Source organism: Strongylocentrotus purpuratus, unplaced genomic scaffold (assembly GCF_000002235.5).
Source record: "Strongylocentrotus purpuratus isolate Spur 01 unplaced genomic scaffold, Spur_5.0 spur5_scaffold_7, whole genome shotgun sequence".
Lineage (NCBI taxonomy): Eukaryota > Metazoa > Echinodermata > Echinoidea > Camarodonta > Strongylocentrotidae > Strongylocentrotus > Strongylocentrotus purpuratus.
In genome coordinates this window covers 13,259,974-13,273,346 of record NW_022145613.1, presented here as the reverse complement: position 1 = coordinate 13,273,346, position 13,373 = coordinate 13,259,974, and the positions used below count along the sequence as shown (strand labels likewise).

At 36.8% G+C, this 13,373-nt stretch overlaps 1 protein-coding gene and 1 long non-coding RNA gene across 2 annotated transcripts; one reads left to right on the top strand and one right to left on the bottom strand.

The window, feature by feature from the left end:
- Window positions 1-920: 920 nt before the first annotated feature.
- On the bottom strand, window positions 921-3,121 carry LOC115919946. The gene is made up of 2 exons (XR_004062075.1): window positions 2,245-3,121; window positions 921-1,260 (listed from the first exon to the last, which is right to left on the bottom strand). It is a non-coding gene; the product is annotated as an uncharacterized LOC115919946 (long non-coding RNA).
- Window positions 3,122-5,276: 2,155 nt separating this feature from the next.
- LOC115919832 lies at window positions 5,277-11,139 on the top strand. The gene is made up of 5 exons (XM_030974236.1): window positions 5,277-5,975; window positions 7,067-7,209; window positions 7,472-7,540; window positions 8,162-8,257; window positions 9,060-11,139. Exons 3-5 carry the CDS (start codon window positions 7,482-7,484, stop codon window positions 9,322-9,324), a joined length of 420 nt encoding a protein of 139 aa, XP_030830096.1. The 5' UTR covers window positions 5,277-5,975; window positions 7,067-7,209; window positions 7,472-7,481; the 3' UTR covers window positions 9,325-11,139.
- The last annotated feature ends 2,234 nt before the right edge of the window (window positions 11,140-13,373 follow it).

The window sequence follows — 13,373 nt, the reverse complement described above, 5'->3', positions numbered from 1 at the left end:
CTTTTTGCCGGCGACCATGATGAGACCAAAGGGAAGAAACATGTACGGAATGTTATTGAGACGACATTGACGGAGACAATCACAATGAATTCGTTAAGAAAACGATGAATGTCCATTCCGTAATAGGTCAATGATTATACCCCATATACACCTGCAACGCCAACAATAGACCAGGCAGGGAATATTACTTTCCCGAATGACCAAGCATCTGCCTGTTTCGGAGTCCTGGTTTTGCCGTGTGACTGAGGTATCATGAAGGTAAGAAGGTGAGTCATGGTGTTATTCAACAGCGTACACGCCTCCAAAGGGGTTCTGTTCGAATAGCCAAGCCTACGATTTATAATGTTTTGTGCGACAGGAGAGTAAGGAAATTGTTCGACACGCTTTAACACCCTCCTTCCATTTGATTTTGTTTTTTCGTCAACTACCATTGTGTTCGATAGAAATATGAAACATCAATCAAGTAACGTGACTAGAATCGTAGTGTTTTAACGCAGTCCCGACCCAGGGGCGTCGCTAGACCTTTTTCAGTGGGGGGGGGGGGGGGGGGGGGGGGGGTGTAGGCCAACGATTACCGACAAAACTAGCCACCAATTACCGACAAAATTAAATGTCCAATATCTACAAATTCAACCCTATAAACCTGGGGCCGAAGGCTAAATTGTTTTTCAATTTAGTCAGCATCATAGCTATATATTTTAATGTAGGCTTATTCAAAAAGGGTGTGACCCCCATTCTGATAATTAAATTCTTTAGGATCTTATTTTAGGGAGGAGCGGTAGTGAGCAAGAGAATCACTTAAAAGCGCGCTCATTAGGGGGATGTGGGTGATGGGCCTTTCGCGCGAAGCGCGTAAGCTTAGACGTGTAACCCGAATGTCACAATTTCCCAGGCCATAAATAAAGAAATTACACTTGAGGTTACGTTTTAACAAAATAACCTGGCAATGCCTTTATTAGCTCGTTGTCAATAACAACTGCAAATCAAGTAAACATTGAAATAAACAAAACTTCCACAACTTACAACTATAACATTATAAGGTATTATAACTTATAACTAAACCGACTATTATCTAAATATTAAAGTAACCAAATTATTAAATGTTCATGAACTCGCTCGCGATACGCGGTTGATCAATATATCCGGCGACTCTTTGTCGTTGAAGAGGACGTCGCAGCACGCAGAACACAGGAACAAGTTGAACGATAGCTTGAAGCTTGATGAATTTCATCAATTAAAAGACCCTAGTAAAAGATCCGCCTAGTAAAAGAGCATAATAAACAGAACTCTTCTAATAAAACATTCCTTAACAGAGGGAAAGATAAATATAAATATATATATATATATATATATATATAACAAGCTCGTCCCTCGATAGATTAAATTAAGAAAAGAATGAGAGTTTGCCTCTTGATTTATCTAATTAACTTTGGAAGAATCAATGCGATTCTGTCAACTTAATTTACTCAGTTATACTTATAACTTAGTTTAATTCACGATTAACACGATACAATCCTTTTCAAAATAGTACTTATCCCACGTTAGTAAATATAAATAAAATACGTATACATCACAATAATTGCATGCAATGAAGAAAGCATAATGCACCAACTGTTCAGTAGAGTTTTCATTCATATCATTATGAGCTATAATGAATGCGATAGGGATGCCACAGATAGATAGCTCGATCTATCTGATTGACCTGACCATATCGCTTGATTTAGAATTTGCCAAAATAACATTTGACTTTTACAATTAATGGAAAAGTCCAGCAATTGAATATGCAAAATAATGCTCCACGCTGCGCATAACCATAATGAACAGCAAATACACATTACCAGTACATCAGTAGATAAGGTTAGTAAATATTATCTACAACCAAGTATCTCAAACCACCAAATTTAGTGAGAGTTCAATGACCTCTAGCACGAGTTGCCATTACCCTAAATAAAAGCCAATTATCTTTCAGCATGGGCTATTTTAGGGCTCGCATGCTATGCAGTATAATAACTGCAAAATAATCTCCCATAATAATCTTTTCTTCTCATTTAACTGAATTGTTTGATCAGCAGAAAGAATCAATCTTGTATAACACACATCTGAATAAAAAAGTTATAGAATGTATGCTACAGTCTCAAACTACACTCAGAGTCATACAAGCAAAATATAGATATCATCATGATATACACACACTTCATACAACAGAGTAATGAAAACATACATAGCAAAATATAGTGTTCTTACCTAGTAAAAGAGCCAACACTTGCTTGCAACATAAAATCAGGAACTGGGATGATAACCATGCAACTCATAAAGGTCGAAGTTGGATGGCATGCCCAATCAAATATAATACAGGAAACTCTCTCAAAACTTAGAGAAACTTGAAGAAGGTAAAGTTGATATATACGTTTTGTATATATATATATATATATATATATATATATATATTTTGAAGAAGAAAATCAGGTAGAGGCTACAGATATATTTAGTAGCACATGCTCCAACATGGAGATTGAATATATACAGGGCAGTGTTCGAAGCAATGGCAGCTGGGCAGAGAATGAGCTGGAAACTTAAAGTTTCAAAGTTTTATTAAACTGTCCAGACCCACATTACCCTTCCTTCCAACTAGACTTCTTATTGGTTACCTAACATCATGTGATGGGACCAAGCTTGCATCCTTAACTAAAATGACTCATCCTTTGTCTCAAACCCAATACTCCAAGCCAGCTCTCTACAGCATGGTCTTAAAGCTCACCTTTTCTTAGTACAACCACTTTAAACTATACTTCTCCTGAATACAGAGATTAACAGTAGCAACATCCTGAAGGGACACAATCTACCTGCAAACCCCACTTAAGTAAAGAGGGTCCTATTAAAGGGAATAGACAAAGGGGAAAGGGCACCGAATTCTGTGGGAGACAATATAATCCCAAACACTGTGTCCAGTGTTATTGATGGTCAAAGCTCTAGCAAATAAGCTATCTACCAGCAAGAGTTCTTAAACTGGGAGAAGAAAATAATCTGGGTGAGAACAAACCTATATTGCACTAAACTGCATAAGGAGCACAAAGCAGAGTTTGTTTCTTAGAAGTATGTGATGAAATGAATGTATACAAAGAGAGAGAGAGAGAGAGAGAGATAAGAGAGAGAAAGAGAGAGAGAGAGAGAGAGAGATAGAGAGAGATAGAGATAGAGATAGGAAAAGAATAATTAACAAAATATGATTTTAGTAACTGCCATTTTTATGGGGGTTACAGACGTTTCCTTAAATTATTAGAAAAAGAAGACGAGTAATTGTACCGTTTTCGACTGTTAATCCTTGGCTGAATGAAGTTTTCCCTCCCCCCCCTCCCGCGCGAAGCGCGAAAGCTTTGACCTTTCATTAAATTATAATAAAAAAGAAAGCTTTGACCTTTCATTAAATTATAATAAAAAAGAAGACGATTCGCTGTACCGTTCTCGACTGTTTATCCTTGTCTGAATCCAGCCCCCCCCCCCTCCCGCGCGAAGCGCGGAAGCTTTGACGTTTCATTAAATTATGAGAAAAAGCAGGCGATTCGGTGTACTGTTCTCGACTCTTAATCCTTGTCTGTATTCAGTTTCTCCCCCTCCCGCGCGAAGCGCGGAAGCTTTGACGTTTCATTCAATTATGAGAAAAAGCAGACGATTCGGTGTACTGTCCTCGACTCTTAATCCTTATCTGAATGAAGCTTCCCCCTCCCGCGCGAAGCGCGGAAGCTTTGACGTTTCAATAAATTATTAGAGAAAGAAGATGATTCGTCGTACCGTTTTTGACTCTTAATTAGCCCTATTCATTTGAATTCAGTTTTCCCCTGTCGCGCGAAGCGCGAAAGCTTCGAAGTTTCCTCATATTATTAGAGAAAGAACACGATTCGTTGTACCGTTTTCGACTCTAAATAAGCCCTATTAATTTTATCTGAATTAAGTTTTCCCCTCTCGCGCGAAGCGCGGAAGCTTTGACGTTCCCTTAAATTATTAGAGCGAGAAGACAATTCGTTGTAGCGATCTCGACTAGTCTAAATGAAGTTTTCTCCTCCGGCGCGAAGCGCGGACTTTTCGGCGTTTCATCACAATATACGGAAAGGAAGACGATTCCTCGTACCGTTTTCGAATCTTATTAAAGGTATAGATATCTAGTTGAGTATTGGTAATTTCCAAAGTGCCCCTCCAAAACAAATTTGGTTTATTTCAGTACCATATGAAAGATCATCGAAAAAAACATGGGAGATGATAATAATTCCAAATCAAATGCTCTAATTGTTGTGCAATTTGCTTTCAAAAAATTATATAAAAGTGTTTGACGTCCGGACATCACTTTTGACTTTCGACGGTTTATTTTTTGAATTTACGTGTTTAGCTCCCTCTATGTCATTTAACAACCAGCGTATTTACAACGAGTGTTTGAGTTCGTTGGTACGTACAGTACTACAGGGGCCCGTTCCTACAAACCGTCATAAGTCTAACTTCTTGACTAAATCAGCGTTAGTGAACAACTTGTCCGCTACGTGTTTCACCAAGCCCTCTTTGCCAAGATCAACGGCAACATCCTGACTAAGGAGTTATGACACCTCTGACACCGTCGTATCTCTGTCATAACTATTTAGTCGATGGGCAGCGCCATCACATGTCATTTATTGGGTAGACTATGGCTGGCAAAAAAGGACAATAAATCCTCCAACTATGATTTTTCTACACATTCACTTAAACAGTGAATTATCGTTTTTTGTATTTGATAATCTAATGAAAATATGCCATGTTTGTATTTAAGGATTTTCCCACTTAAATAAACTCATTATACGCCTTTATTTCCACATTGTAAACTCGTCGAAGGGATATGTATTTTGCCACGGCAGGCAAGCCATAGTTTGAAGTGTATTCTTTAGTTTTCAGACCCATATTAATTTAGAGATGAATTTTATTTTCAATTATGCAAAGTGAATGGTTTAAACATATGTTTTAACGTTTGAAATATTGAAGTTTTGTAATTTTTATATTGTGCTGACGCCAAAAACATTGAACACAAATTTTATTACATCGTATTTTTTCAAAGAATAATATAAGGGTGTATTTTTATAAACTATCAAATGAAAATATTCGGGGGGTGCCCATCTCAACAACAAAACTGATTCACTGCTGGTCATGTAATGAAAAACTCACAATTATATTTTACAAGTACTTCAATTGTTTAATCTACACAAATTTGGAAGTATATTGGATCTCTTATTTCTTGGTATCCTTTTTAATCTTTTTTATTTCTAATTCATTTAAATAATTGCATTTTCCCTAATATTAATTTTGTAATAATCTGGTGGTATTGCGACTAAGGCTAATTCTCGGCTCCTCTTCTCGCCGATAATATCGATCTCACGAGATACTAGCTAGTAAGCTCTTCGTGAAACGGTTTAGGAAGATCAGAGACATCTCCGTAGTTGGCGGATAAAGTTATGACTGTCTTGTCGTTGGTTTCTAGGAACGAGCCCCAGGTAGCTAGCAGGCGGGTATCCGACCGCGCGCTAGTAATACAGTACAGCTGATCAATTCCAATACGCTGCTTTCACGTAAAGTATAACACACAGAGCTCATATCAGATTATCACCGGCGCCGATCGAACGCTAAATAGACAGCTACAGTCCAGACAAGCTTTGATTGAAATACGATAACGAGATCGAGATTGGAAAAGGAGCTCGAGGTCACGGACGATGGCCGACTCGGACTCAGCTAGTGCTAAGCCTAAGGACAAGGCTAAGGCTACGCTAAATCGGAATAAGACTAAGTAAGACGGTAAGAGGAAGGAGAGAAACAAGCAATGGCAGCTCGACCATCCGGCCCAGAGGAGGCGCGGGAGTGGCTGTGAACAAGGCCAGGGTACGGCGGAGAAACTTCGCGAGCTGCAGGCGGCCTTCTCGTTGCCGAGTCTAGAGGATGCAATAGACATGCCAGCTCACTGAGAGGTAAGTTGAAATGATATACGCCCCACTGCATTGGGTAGGCCTACCGTTTTAATTTGATCTAGTCTAGAGACTAGATGCATGGAATCGGCAAATTTAAGAAATTACGTTTTGTTATCTCTTGCCTTGGATTTTTAATTCAGATTTCATGAATCATATGATATTGATAGTCTAGCCTAGATCTAGGTGACAGGTCTACAGTAGACCGAAAGCTTCAGTCTCTATATCGTCGGTTGTTCCACTGAGACTACGTCTGGCTCCACTAGACCTCCGGATGAATTTGGTTCAAATGAAAATATTGGAAGCATAGATCTATGCGATCCTACAATATTCAGTGAATGTTGTCGCGTTGAAATCGAGTCTAAAGTGATGAAATTGTAAATAATAATCTCTTTATGGGGTATACTATAACTCTCTCTCAAGGTCAATATATTAATTCAGCTATACAACAAGCTACAATTGACCGATTGGCTATTACCTTTTTGAAATTATATATCACAACTACATATTCCGGGATTTTTATGGTAGCAGCTACCGTTGTACGACCGTAGGCGCTATTTTAAATTTATCAAAATTTACCGGGAGCACCGGTAAATTTTTATATTCAATTTTTTTCGAAAGCAGAAGTGTTTTAGGAGCTAAATTTTCTAGTGCTTATAATACTTCCACAGGGGCATCCAAATATATCAAAATTGTAAAGAATCACTATCCACCCAATTTTCAAAATTTCCTAAAACTTTGTAATAGACCCTACCTTTAATGTCCCTCGTTACAACTGCAGTTTTCTTTGTAATGATGACGTGCAGGGCTAGTCAACCGGGTAAACATCCTGCTCTTTTTAAAAGTCGACAAGGTTATACTATAGCTTGCTTGAGATGTGACTGTCTCATCTATATTTATCTCTACCAAAGAGTGTCTCAACTTCACATACATGACAGAGAACCAATGCGTCAGTTATTAGTCATGCAAATTCCAAATCTGGCTAGCTGTGATAATTATTAGAGAATGCCATCTTCAAAATAATTTCTTTTGGTGATTTAAAATCTGAATGTTTTTTACTTTGTGAATGACTTTCGTTTCTTCACTTTTTACAGATATGAAGAACAGACAACACAATCCATCCCCAGCGAAGAAATTCCAAGCAGCAGTAGGGGAATTAGCAGGTGAATAGTACAAGTCACCTTTGACCGCAAATTCATGGAGAACTTGGCCTACTCTGCTGATTTGCTCGCTTCAGGTAGGATTCTGTATACATGTACGAAAGGCTCTGTAAATTGAGAGGAATTTAATGAGAATGCGTTCATTACGTACATGTTTGCAAGATTGAGCTCTTTTTCGGTTATGACCTATAAAATTGGGACATATCAGCAGGTCAAGATAATGCATCTTATTTGCTCATGTGTATGACATGGGATTTTCAATATTGATTTTGTGGTATGAAAATAATGAAATGCCCTATCATTTATATCAGTTTTTATTTTGTTTTCATAATTCCTTAGGCACACCAGCATGCTCGAGTGTTTCCACAACCATATACTGATGTATGCTTCCAAGCGGTATTCCTTTGAGTAAGTATTTTTAGTATCATTTTGTATGTTTGAAGTAAGATTGTGGAAAAGTTGAAACATATCATTACAGTACGGTTACAGTTACAATATCATATTTTGAAGCAAATAGCAAAGTTAATGAGAAATTATGAATGACATCTATATAAATGCTGAAATCACTTTTGGATGCATGCAGAGTCTTGAAACAGCAGACTTTGTATCGTACTTGTGTCGGTACCTGATGTTAAGTCAAGTTGGAGTGGTTGTAGCAGGGAAATGTAACTACCTTTAATTAAAAGTCAATAATTTACAACACAAATCCAGAACTGAAGTGAATGGCTCGTATTCACAAAGGAGGTTTGTACAAACCATGGTTTGGCCAAGGTTTACATCTATGGAATGCCATTTGTAAACTGATGGAGAAGGAATGTAAACTCCATACTTGTTAACAATGTTAATTTACAATTTACGGTATGCGAGCAGCATTCCATAGATGTAAACCATCGTCAAACCATGGTTTGTACAAACCTCCTACAAACCTCCTTTGTGACTACGGGCCAATGAGTCTGAGATTTGTCTAAAGCATTTACTATTCATTCATCATGGTAGTGGTAATACCAATTGTTTGTCTTATCCATCCAGCTACCCAGCAAACCGGGCAAGGAATTTGCTTGCGGTCATCGACTACATGGCACACAAGGACAGGCCGGACCAGATTGATGAACAAGGCAATACAAAGTGAGTGGAAATTAGAAAGAAAGAAAAAAAGGTTTTCTTTTCTTTCTTGTTTTTCCTATTTTTATTTGTACATTTTTTTTTAGATGGACAAGGCAATCCAAAGTGGGTGGAGTAAAAAAAAAAAACATGATTTTTTGTTTTCCCTGTGTAGTTGGACAGGGCAATCCGAATTGGCAGTTCTTTCCCATGAAATTTATCAATTTTGGGGAAATTATTAAATATCTAATTGTCCTTCCTGGGAACGCCCCTTTTAAATCGCCAAAATATGACGTCATCTAAAGAAGTTGTCCCTGTACACGACGCACATCTAAATTATGTAGATGACGGACTGTAAGCTGATGGTTTGTCAATCATGCTGCTGATTTTGGACCCTAAATGCGGACTTGGATTCAGTGTAATAATATACTTGGTGTGTAATGCAAGGTTCTGGAGTCATCAAAATCATCATAAATTTGGCAGAGTTTTGGTAAAGTATAACAATCACTTACACAGAAAGATGTATATGGGACAACACACATGGTGTCGGCCTGTCGGGGCTAGTACTACCCTGATTTCCTTATCTTTCTATGCTCATTACTCAGCCAGTATACATTTTCTTCCAAAATTGTTTGGCACATGACATTTATTTGTAATCTTGAACATTCAGTGTAAGTTTCGTTAGATTCTGTGAGAATTCATTTTCTTTTTTTACCAGAACTCAAGTTTATCTTTAAGAGATATGAATCATTTCCAATTGACAAGAATGAGTGTGCATATAATGCAACTTGTTACATTTTGCATGTTCTTTTATTTTATGATACAGATATGTTGCAGTATGGTCAAAGCGTGCCAACAACTACGTGGCCCGGAAGGAGAAGGTCCCCAAGACCTACCCCTACATGTATGTACAAGGACTCATCGGTGCGATACTGGAACGCAGAGAACAGGACCAAGGACCACTGTTCTCGAAGGCTGTTCTGCTCCCTGATGACCCTAGACACACAAGGCCCCGGCTTGCACCATTTCCTCCACCACAAGTTGATGTGATCCTAGCCAGGAGACTAGGCCGATTAGAGAAATCCATGTAATCCTCTGTAGTGAACATTTGGGATTGTCTGACTTGAGAACTGCTTTTTTTCGAGCAGAGACTAAGGGATCCAAATGGCATCCTTCCGTCCATCCTCCGTGACTGTACACAAATTTGAATGAAGTCTAATGTGAAATCTTACCTGCAAAAATCAATTAGGGTTGCTAACTTTCCAACCCTGCATCTGTTTGTAACCATACTTGATTGGTAGATGCCCTTTATTGGCCTCCATGATATTCTGGAGTTGAAGGTCACATAAGTAGGTCAAAGGTCAAATGAGGTTCATTGTTGCATGATTGCATGCAAGACTCTTAATCGCCTCGATTTAATTTGTCCATGTGGCATGTTTTTAGGCTATCTTGAGGATTGGTTGGAACTTAACATTTTGTGGTCCGGAGGTAAAAGATTGCATGGCTTAGCATTACGAGCATGTATTCTTGATATGTCAGAGACCCTTTGACAAAATACCACCAAACTTGATACTAGAGTGTCCCTGGGGATCATGGGGATGTGGTTATCTGGAGAAAAAAAATCACATAACACATGATATACATGTACCAGAAATAAATTGTTATTGTTGCTAGATTAGCCACCATGCTTGGCACTTGTATATTGTATTACAATAAGAGGTTGGCAAGTTTACAAATGGAAGAAATGTAGGAATATAAAAGACAAATTGTGACATCAGTGTATAAAAGCTCTATGTGATTTATACAATTCATAATTTGTGATAAAATCAGTGCTTGCTCATGTGGAAATGGTGGATATTTCAATTTGTATCTATTTGGCAACCTATATTCCTTGAAGAAGTTACGGTAGTAATTATAAAATTTACAGCCAAGAGGTCAAACCATGAGTCAACAATGTGTTTGGTTTTAGTGACTGTGCATGTAACTGAGGTGACAGTCGATCATGAAAAAGACTATACTTCGGAACCTGTTGAAAATCAACATGGACAGAAGAAAGATTTGTAGAATATCTTATTGTAAATAGTCTTCATTTTTTGTTTAATGCAATCAATGTGACTAAAATAATGCAAGCGAAAAAGAGAAATGATCACAAGACAGCAAAACAGTTGGTTTCATGCATCATTTGAATCAATGAACGTGAATCAGCTCAACGCCAAAGTATTGCGGTTCAAGGTTATACCATCAAGAGATATGCTGCCTGTAACTACTTTGTAGTTTGAAAGGGTGTATAAAGGAATAAGGATACAGTTGGGCAGGCGAGTCTTTCTGTTGGTCTATTGTAAAAAACTGGGTCAAATTTTTTCCAATTTTTTTGCAAATTGTAATAAAACTTGGTATACCGATTGACCCGAGGGTGTGCAAGACACATTTGTTGTGTCTGTCTGTTAAGGTACCTCCATGGTAACCAAGCTTTGCACAAAGAATACAATTTTGTTTTAATAATCTTGTGGAGCATATTCTTTCCAAGTTTTAGCAATTTTATAGTTTTGGTATCTTTGATGAGGCATTATAATAACAGTATAAAACTCAATGCATGTGCAGTGTGTAAAATAAGTATGTGAGCAAACTATTGGAAGTAGTTTGATCGATTCATATGAAACTCAGTACACACAACGCAGAATTGTCTTTTGTGTGCGTATAGGACATGACCAGTTTTGAAATGTCTGTGCTATTTTTTTGAAAAACCTTATGTTGGATGTTAATCACTTGAGGTGATATTCATAGTCGAGCATTAGGGAAGATGAAAGACATATATGTACCTAACTATACTTAATTTTGTGCTGAAACTGATATGATTCAGGATTTGAGATCGATATGGAGTATGTATACATGTATACTCGTACACATTAAGGAAAAGAATCACTCAGACAATTTTTAAAGCATTTATATATAAAGTAAGATGTGAAACTTAAAAGATAAAACCAGTTATGGTCATGCGACTGCATTGCGAAAGGATTGTTGTGGAATCGATCAGAAAAGGTTGATCATCTAGCATATAAGTCTTGGTGTGTACTGCAAGGTTCTAGAATCATCGAAATGATAAAAAAATTGGCCCAGTCTTGGTAAAGTTACAAGCACTGTACACAGAAAGATGTATATGGGACTACGCACAAGTGCGCGACACATGCGTTATATCTATCAAGTCCAAATAGATATAATAATTTACCAAATATATCAATTAGTAGGCAGTTTCTCGGCAAAATTTGTATGATCACGTACTAGTCAAAACATTGTGTGCGGGCAAGCACTGAATCAAATGACCGGGGTAATAGTATATTTGTCAAGCGCGTAGAAACATTACTGTTATAGATACTTTTCTTTGGTAAACTTATCTACACATTGCCTATAGAGTATGTCAAGTTTTTATGAAAGACACAAGATAAGATGTATATAAATAAGCAGTAACTAATAAGTAACAAGACATGGTGGTATACAAATAAAGTATATTGCTCCTTCTTAATGACGACGGTTAAAGTTGTCATAGCGATAGATGCTAAATAAAAATGTGCCTTTTTTAATACACATGATCTGTTTGTATGCAATGGTTGAAATCAACATCACGTTTAAATATTGCCTTCAGTTCAGCAATTATAATTTGTATTCATCTCAATAATGTTGTGTAAATTTAACTGTTAGTTATGGCCGAATAAAGCTTTCAATGTACACCATAAAAATATGTTATGTATCTTCATTTTAGCATTACTATAATTATATTAAAATCTTATGTCTTTACACATTTACAAGTTATCACGTACTGACGTAGGTCATGCAATACACAGGCACTGTAGAACACAACTTATTTACAAGAAGTTACAATCACTTTTTTTTTTAAACTTTACAATTGCATGCAGTACCAAAATAAGAATACTGAAAAACACTGCATTATGGACAAGTATGAATCAAGTAAGATGTTAAATTAATTCACTACTGTTATTCATTATAGTATACTGATACAACAATTTTTAATATTTTTTTTAATTTATTTCTTTTTATTTCTCCACTTTCCCTTTAGCCATGTACCTTCATGTTGTTATATATGTTAAAGGTGTCGCTCTGGACCTATAACATATGATAAGACAAAAAATCCACCAGTTATTTCTGATTTCTATCAAATTTTTAGATTTTGTGTTGTTGTTGTTGTTTGGTATTATCGGCGTTTCATTCTTTTTTAGAATATTTACGCCTTTCACTTTATTTCTTTTTTTTTCTTCTATTTTTGGTACTATTTGTCAATTCATATTCATCTCTTTTTTTTGGATAATATAATCTCAGATCTACTGGTCCATGAAAACCCCTCACCGCAATTGGCACCTTCCTGCCAGACCGGCGCGGTACATTGCGCAATCTTCTCGGCCATCATTGGCCTAGGCAACTCTGGTGCCGGTGAGAGGATTCTGGGGTAGATCTTTTGAGTCTCTTGGGGTTTACCGTCCTCAATCCGTCTTTACTCTTTCTTACCTTTTCTCTTTTAGTATTTTTCCATTTTGTAAAACCTTATTTTTCTATCAAAGTGGGTATCAACATCTTAGGGCATTTGGTTGTCGTGCGATATGTGCCAAAAAAAAAATGTGGATTTAGTAATTCCTTTTTGAATGAAACATGGATTTAGCTTCTTTTGGAATTGAATGGATTTAGCTCCTTTTGGAATGAAACTGTAATAATGTTGTTTACTTTCTTTTCGAAAGGTTATATTTATGTGTGATTTCACTATTATTATTTAAAAGGAAAGGTTTGCTGCTAAATTTGAATAAAATTTCAGTGACTTTATTGAGAAAATATGATTTATTTTTAATTTTTTAGGTACAATAACATGTTTCATTCCAAAAGGAGCTAAATCCACGAAAATAAAAAATAAAAAAATTTAGTAAACATCAGAAAAGCCGAAGGGAAGATTTTTTCTTATCATTATTGGCAGATAATCAGGTCCATGCAGGGTGACACCTTTAACATATATAACAACATGAAGGTATACATGGCTAAAGGGAAAGTGGAGAAATAAAAAAGGCAATTTACTCAGAAGTACCCAAAGTGGATTTGGCTCCTTTTGGAATGAAACTCTTCACATATTATAAAAGGAAGA

Excerpts from the sequence above, each read along its gene's own strand:
- LOC115919832 (XM_030974236.1), top strand. The coding sequence starts at position 7,482 with ATGCTCGAGTGTTTCCACAACCATATACTGATGTATGCTTCCAAGCGG. Across the intron at positions 7,541-8,161 it reads TCCAAGCGGTATTCCTTTGA|CTACCCAGCAAACCGGGCAA; the intron begins GTAAGTATTTTT and ends TTATCCATCCAG. Across the intron at positions 8,258-9,059 it reads GATGAACAAGGCAATACAAA|ATATGTTGCAGTATGGTCAA; the intron begins GTGAGTGGAAAT and ends TTTATGATACAG.